Source organism: Tupaia chinensis, unplaced genomic scaffold (assembly GCF_000334495.1).
Source record: "Tupaia chinensis unplaced genomic scaffold, TupChi_1.0 Scaffold000165_2, whole genome shotgun sequence".
Lineage (NCBI taxonomy): Eukaryota > Metazoa > Chordata > Mammalia > Scandentia > Tupaiidae > Tupaia > Tupaia belangeri.
The window spans coordinates 3,342,383-3,349,916 of NW_006159640.1; the positions used below are offsets into that span (position 1 = coordinate 3,342,383).

The 7,534-nt window shown below is 54.8% G+C and overlaps 1 protein-coding gene across 3 annotated transcripts in view; it reads left to right on the forward strand.

The window, feature by feature from the left end:
• SSBP3 (single stranded DNA binding protein 3) overlaps nucleotides 1-7,534 on the forward strand; it is a gene marked incomplete at its 5' end in the record, with an annotated part of 192,726 nt that overhangs the window by 176,384 nt on the left and 8,808 nt on the right. For all 3 annotated transcript variants that reach the window (XM_014586905.1, XM_014586906.2, XM_014586907.2), the window contains 5 exon segments: nucleotides 1,346-1,410; nucleotides 2,148-2,196; nucleotides 2,846-2,881; nucleotides 3,332-3,386; nucleotides 4,740-4,810. In XM_014586905.1, the coding sequence (XP_014442391.1) occupies nucleotides 1,346-1,410; nucleotides 2,148-2,196; nucleotides 2,846-2,881; nucleotides 3,332-3,386; nucleotides 4,740-4,810 (276 nt within the window).

Below are 7,534 nucleotides of genomic sequence, written 5' to 3' on the forward strand. Positions count from 1 at the left end.
AAAAAAAAAAAAAAACGATTCCACCACTCGTCTTCTTGCAGATTGTCCTGCAAGAGCGGAGCTTGCTTTACTTTCCTTATTCCTTCATGGATAGCTTCAGCCTTGGCCTCCTGGGCACCCAGATGTGTTGGATGGTGTAGAGTCCAGGGGCAGGGAGATAAGATTATGAAGACACAGTCCCTGCCTTCAAGAGGCACTTACATGGGGGTCAGGGGGAGAGCTGGAAAATGGACATGGGGCCGTAATCATAGCCCAGTAGGCCATAGGCTGTAGGGAGGTGATGATGCGGCATTGTAGGAGAGACTGAGAAGGGGCAGTCATCCCCAAGCAGTGGGGCAGGGAGGACTGGGCATTGGAAGACACATAGGCAAGGCATTTATTCCTGCAAAGAAAGCAGCTGAGGGACCAGCAGATGGCGTAATGGTTACTAGGTCGCTGGACTCCCACGTAGTCAACTGCGGTTTGAGTCCCAGACCAGACAGCTTAAAACTCAGGCTGGGTGCATGTCCGTGCATGCCCAAAATCCCAAGAGAAGAGTGGAGGAATAGGGATTGTCGTGTGGCCATCCACCCTGGGGGGTGATTTCTCTCTTTCTGTCTCTCTGGCAAGTGTACATGCCATATAGCAAAAATCTCTCCTTGAAAGAAAGAAAAGAAAGAAAGGAAGAAAAGAAGGCAGTCGAAGCGGGGAGGTGGGTGGCCTTGGGGTGGTCATGACTAAATGTGCTTGGGGTAAGAGGCCTAGGGTCCCCTATGACCTGCCCTGCTCTGCCTCAGTGGAGTGTAAGGAGCTGGATCTGTACTTCTGGGAGTTTCCAAGTCCTGTGTGGACTCTTCTGTCCACAGACGCTGTCCTGCAGGCGTAGACAGAGTTCTCCCTGTTCCCTGAGCACTGTGCCTGTCGGGGCCACTCCGTGCTGATGCATGGGCACAGTAGGGTGGGGGATGACTCAGGTCTGGGGCAGGGTGGGGCCTGGGCTTTTTGGGTGGGCTTCCCCTCCATAGTCAGCCCCACCCGTGCTCTCCCACAGAATTCCCGAGTGGCTCGCGCTCACCTCTCTGAGACCTGGGCCGTGTGCCCTCTACCCCGAGAGGGGGTGGGGGCGGAGACGTGAGCAGCTTGCTTGACATCAGGTGCCTTGAGCGTTCACTGTCCCTCTGTGCTGGCTTGTCATGTGGACCCACGTGGTCCCCACCCTCCCCCTCCTTTTTTGAAAGAATGTGTTGTTCTCACAGGTGCGTGCCCAGACTAACCCTCTCACTTATATTCTGTCTGTCCGTTTTCCTCCCTCCTCTCTCCGATTCCCTCCTCCTTCTCATAGACTGACCCTTGGTTATCGTTGCAGAATTACGGCAGTGGCCTGAGACCTCCACCCAACTCCCTCGGCCCCGCCATGCCCGGGATCAACATGTAAGGCACAAACGACCCGGCCGGCGGCCCTGAGCCCGTGGCTCCCCCACCCTCTGCGGGCAACCCGGGAGACTCGCAAGAGGAGTCGTTGCTGGGACCTCTCTGGGCCTCAGTCTCCTCGTCGGGTCCTGGCCTTGAGAGCCGAGCCTCACCTGGTGTCAGCACGTGCCGCGCTTGACTCCGGGCGGGCCGCACAGATGGGCGCCCTCCTCTCCAGGGATATGCCGACGAGGCCGTTCTTTCTATCCCCCGGCTGCAGATGAGGCCTCTGAGGCACAGAAAGGCCAAGTAACTTGCCCCAGCTCACACAGCTCTCAGGAGCCATCAAGATTTGATATCTCCCCCCCCCCCCCCCCCCCCCGCCCAGATCTGCTCTCCAGTGCTGCGTGATTTTTATACCCTTTGTGAGATTCTGAACTCCTGCCCGGGAAAACACATGTGCAGAGGAAATTCTGGGCATTCGGTCGCTGGGAAGTCATGACTTAAATTTTTATGTTTTTCTATGTAAAAATGCATCATGACTTTCCTGACGACCCATACCTTTTGACAAGTCTTACGTGTAATTTAAAGGAGTGAGTAGATTTCCACCCACAGAGCCACCCAGGTGGCCTCTAGACCCCAGGGCACTGTGAAGGGCTTCCTGTTGCTCGCCAGCGAGCTCACTCTGCCCCCGCTGGCCCCACCCTTGGAGTGCATAGCTTTTACTCTCTCCATCTCCCTTTCTCTCTTTCTCTCAGGGGCCCGGGAGCTGGCAGACCCTGGCCCAATCCTAACAGTGCTAACTCAGTGAGTACACGGGGGGCGGGGGGTTACTGGCCAGGGAAGGGTGCAGGGTACAGGGTTGCTCTGTCCTCGGGAGAAGGTGTCATGGGGACTGGGAGATGCAGCAGGATTGCTCTCAGAAGGCCATGTGCAGGTGTGCACGCAGAGGCCCGAGAGTAACATACTGGCTGACCCGGAGCTTGGCCCTCTGTAGGAGTGCGAAGGCCTGAGCTGAGGACTTGGGCTTAGAGAAGGCCATCCACAGTGGGGTGTCCTGCCCGTCTCCTCGTCTCTGGCAGGGTTGGCTTCCAGCTTTCAGAGGAAGGAGTGGGTGAGGAGCTCAGTGCAGCCAGTCCAGAGGAGAAGGCCAGTGGGCTGGGGTGAAGCTCTCTTCTTCCCACTCTCCCCGGCTGCAGGCTTCGTCTGCTCCCCTGTCCCCAGGCTCCCTCCCAAGGCAGAAGCAGGAGGCTCAGCTCTGGAGTCAGTTCTTTCTGGCTCAGGGAACTGGACTTCACACACCCCAGCCCTCCTGGGGAATGATCCAGGGAGCTAGGTGCACTGCTCCCTAAGCCTTCCTGTGACGAGTGGGGCCACATCCCCGAGTGGGTTGGAAGCAAAGGGGGTGTGCTGCTTCTTGGAGGACTAACACATGACTTCCCCATCTTGTTTCTAGATTCCATACTCCTCCTCATCGCCCGGTACCTATGTGGTAAGTGGGTGATCTGGGACATCATGGCCGCGTGTGCCTGACCGAGTGTGCAGGAGCACTACGGGGCGAGTGGGGGCCCTCTGAACACAGTTCCAAGCTGTCCAAACTTGCGGTCAATATTTAGGCACCCCTACAGGCCTGGGGGAGCCCAGAAATCCCCAAATAAGACTTGGCGTGGGATCTCCTTTTGGGAAGGGGACCAGTGAATTGATAACCCCCAACCAGAGACCTCTGGCTTTCACCCTTCTGCATGCATGTATGTGCACATGTGCTCACACAGACCCACAGGTGCCAGTTGGGCTGGGTTGGAGGAAGAAAGGGGGAAGTCCAAGCCAGGTTCTCCTTGAGCTTGAACACTCTGGCTCTGAACATGCCCTGCAGGTTTAGCAGAGGATGGGTGCTGAGCTGCTGGGTGAGGGTCTGACGTTGGTTTCTGTCTCTCATCTCTAGGGACCTCCTGGTGGTGGCGGCCCCCCAGGAACACCCATCATGCCTAGTCCTGCAGGTAAGAGTGTCTGAGGGGGAAGGAGAGACCAGTAGAAATGAGTGGTTGCTAGGGAGGGCCCAGTACAAAGTTGAAGCTCACCGGCCCCTCCTTGCTCAGCAGCACACCCTCCACCTGGCACCTTGGCATTCAGGGCTTCAGGGCTTCAGGGCAGCAGGCCCGCGAGGCCGCCAACCCAGTGCCTGGCCTCAGACCGGCACGCCTCTTCTCTGGTCCCGGGTGCTGCTTTTGAAGGACAGGGCTGAGCAGAGAGGCCTGGGAACAAGGGGTGTTGTTGCTCCTGCTGCTTCTTGTTAGGGAGAGCCCTCTCCTGGGTGGCAGTTTCCCTAGGTGACCAGAAAAGAGCCTTTTGGGTTCTGGCATCCTGGGACCAGGATCTGTGGTGCAACCCCGCTCAGATCTCTGTAGCGCTTGGCCTCTGGTCCTCGATGGAGGATAGCCCGGCTTGCTCCCTCTTTCTTTAATTAGGAGGACACGTGTACACACACGTGGGCATGTGCACACGTGCACACAACACCGCAGCTATGTTTCTTTCCCGGCTAAGAATAGCGTCCTTGCCAGCCACTGGGGATTCAACATACAGCCCCTACCCACCCCCACAAGACAGACGGCGCGGTATCGGTTTTCTGCCCGAAAAATACGGTTCCTGCCCCTCGTGTCGCTGCAGTGGCTCATTTCCTAAGGAGCCTTTTCTGGCAAACTTGGGAGATGGAGGGGCTCTCCCCATACCCCTCCTCAGCTGCCCACACTGGGAAGCTGCTCAGCTGCAGGGGTGGAGCTGGCGGCGTCCCTGATACTCGGCTCCCGCTCCGGCTGCCTCTCTGCTGCTGCATTTTGATGAGCTGCATGACCTACATTCAGACTGGGTCACATTAACCCACTCCATATGTTAATCTGCCTCCGGCCCCCTCCCCGTCTCTCCCTCTTGCCCCGGCAGCCTGGCAGCATGGCCCCTGGGTAACTCCCAGCACGCGTCCTTCCCGGATTTGATGAGAACACTGGGCAGGGCTGTGGGGTGGGGGGCCCACCTGGTCCCAGGGAGCATCTGGAAAGCAGGTTTGGTATGGGCTGGGCAGCCGAGGATTGGACCCTGCAGCCCCCTGTGCCATGTCCACACTGCTGACCAGACACCTGGAAAGGCTTCGTTTCAGGGTTGAGTGGTTTTCGCAGTTGAATTTTCTGTGATTAAAAACTTTGTGAATCTTCATTAAATACAAATTAGCCAGAAAATGGTGGTACTTAGAGGAAATTTTAGGTGATAAAATACAAAAGAATGAGTTCAAGTGCCACGAGTTTGTTTTAATTAAGAAATGAATTAATCACCCCGACTTGCTGGTTTCCACTGTTCTACAGATTCAACAAATTCCAGTGACAACATCTACACAATGATTAATCCGGTGCCGCCCGGAGGCAGCCGGTCCAACGTAAGTCTGCTTTCTAATCATTTACATATCAGATACCATAACAAATCATAATTAACTTCATCAGCTGAGGGGAAAGCAAGTTTAATTGATTTCAGCCATTTGTTACCAAAGATGAATAAAATAAACCGTCAGAAAAGTGATTAACTCTTGGGCAACTCAGTTCATAGCTGGCAGGGGATGGGTGAGAAGTGGGTGTAGCCATTCCCACCCCTCTGGTCAAGGCTCGGGTGCCAAGCCCCACTGCAGGGGCCCGTCGTGCTGTGGGATGCTGGTGGGGAAGCAGCAGGCTGCAAATGGGGTTTGGGGCTGGCCCCCTGTTCAAATGACCGGCTGCAACCCCTGGGCAGTCCCACAGTGTGGACCTGTGTCCATGTCTGCAGCCAAGGGTGGAAGCCACAGTAGGAGCCATGGGCCCGAGCACTTTTTCGGGGACTGGCCTGTCCTGTGCTGCTGCTGTGTGCTCTGCAGCTCTGCCTCTGGCATCCCTGGCTCTGCTCGGGCTATGTCCTGAGCTAAGGCCTCTCCCTCCTTTACCTCTCCAGGGTCTGACCCTGGAGCAGCGTTAGTTCGATCTCCTTTCCTGATTCCTGCTTGCCCCCCTTCATCCTGTACTCCCCAAGCTGTGGATGTCTGTCTCCCTCCCCAACTGGGAGTGTCCTGAGGTCACCTCCACAGACAGCCCTTCCATAGTAGCCTGTCCTGGCCCTCCTGTGTACTCTGCACCTTGCCCTGCGGAGCTTTGGAAAGGAGGTGTGTGGACTGCAGGGCCAGAGAGCAGGCATGGCGCCCAAGGTTGTCTTTGGCCTGGTTGAGGGAGATGGCTTGTGGGCACTGTTCCATTTTGACTCAGTTCCAGAGGGGACACCCAGATCACTCCTTGTGTCAGGTCCTGCCCTGTGCTAGATCCTGCACACGTTGAATCCCTCCCAGTTAAGGGAGGCCCTCTGAGGGGAGAGTTCTCTGGCCTGCCTGCTTAGCCAGGGTCATGTGACACCAAAGTGTGAGAAGCCCATGCCACACCTGCTGTTTCAGGGCCCAGCAGCACGGCCTCATGCCCCGTCCTCACTGTGGTGACTTATTTTCTGGGTGTAGCACTAATAGCCCTGCCTCCTGAGAAATCCCAGGACATAGGAAGTCCGCGCTTTCGGCAGTGGGTGCAGAAAATTGGGTGGAAAAGTGTAAGACCTGTGCAGAGGCCCAGAAGATGGGGGCAGAAAACCGTCCTGAGTCAGATGGAAATGGCATGGCCTGTCCCTCATGGTCACTGTCACTGGGATTCCCGACCGTGGGTGACGTGGGTCTCCCACGCCGCTCACCCCAAGGGCTGTGACCGCAGTGCACACCTCGATCGTCAGCGGACTTGAAGACCCCTCGGCCCCTGCTGCACATTCACCGTCGTGCTTTGTGTCATGAAAATGCTGCTGTTATTTTTCACCTTGTGACTATTGCATCCGTGTTTCCTGAGAGTTCAGATAATGAAAGTGAGAACGATGACAGTGCTGGTACCAGCACGACCCCCAGGCGTTGCGGAAGAAGACAAGCGCCTATAGTCTTTTAATGACAGGTGGAAGGCCACACGTGCACTCCTGGATTAGGGACATTAAGTGCCAAATCAGATCGTCTGCACCGGACTCCAGAAAGAATGCGCCAGTAGGCATGCTGGGATGCCACGGCTGGGATAACGCAGGCACATCCTTCCAAATTAGGTTTTTTGGTATTTTGGTTTTTTTTTTTTTCTTTTAATTTTTCTATCCAAAGAGACACAGTGTTCAGTCAAATAGAACGGTTGCTGAATTCGCGGGGGCGTACCCCTTCGAGGAGCACCATCATTATCTCGTTCCCTTGATTGTCCCATGAACCGAGAAGGTTACATTTCCTGATTCAGAGCTTGCAACTGAAAGCCGTGTGTGTGAACAGAAGGGCAGGGGACTTGTGATAACAGATGAGCTGGCCTCCCGGAGCAGAGCTGATCCCATCCGGTCTCGTGCACTTTCTGCAGTATACCAAGTGGTGCCTCAGATCATGGCAACAAAAGCAGGTTTTCACGAGCTCGGGTTTGAAAACGGAATACTCCACTCGTCTTATTGATTTGTAGGAAGATGCAGAAAACTGTCCCCACATCCAAATACAAAGTAGACTTAGCCTGTATGTCTGCATATTCAGCAGACAGCATGCAGGTCATTTGGGCAGATTGCCTTTAGTCTATAAGCTTCTCACCAGCGAAAGTGAGAGTATCTTACCTGTGAAAGGCCCCGCATACCCAGCGTTGCCACGAGGGATGTGATTTGCCTGCCTGTGTTTGCTTTCATAATCAATTTTTTTGGGCACTTTTCTATTTCAATATGATCATTTTTAGTTTCCTTAAAACATACAGAAGCGGATCCGGCAGGTGGCATGGTGGTTAAGGGCGCTGGACTCCCACATGGCCAGCCTTAGTTTGAATTCTGGACCTGGCGGCTTGCTTTCTCACTTTCCATATCTCTTACTCTTTCTCACTCTGTCCCTCTGTGGTCAAATTAAAATAAATAAACAAAATTAAATAAAATAATTCTTTTTTAAAAATATAGACGCACGGGACCAGCAGTTGGCATAATGGCTATGTCGCTGGACTCCCATGTAGTCGACTGTGGTTCAAGTCCTGGACCTGGTGGCTTAAACTCATGCTGTGTGTGTGTGTGTGTGTGTGTGTGCCCCCAAGATCCCGAAAAGAGGATGGGAGAATGG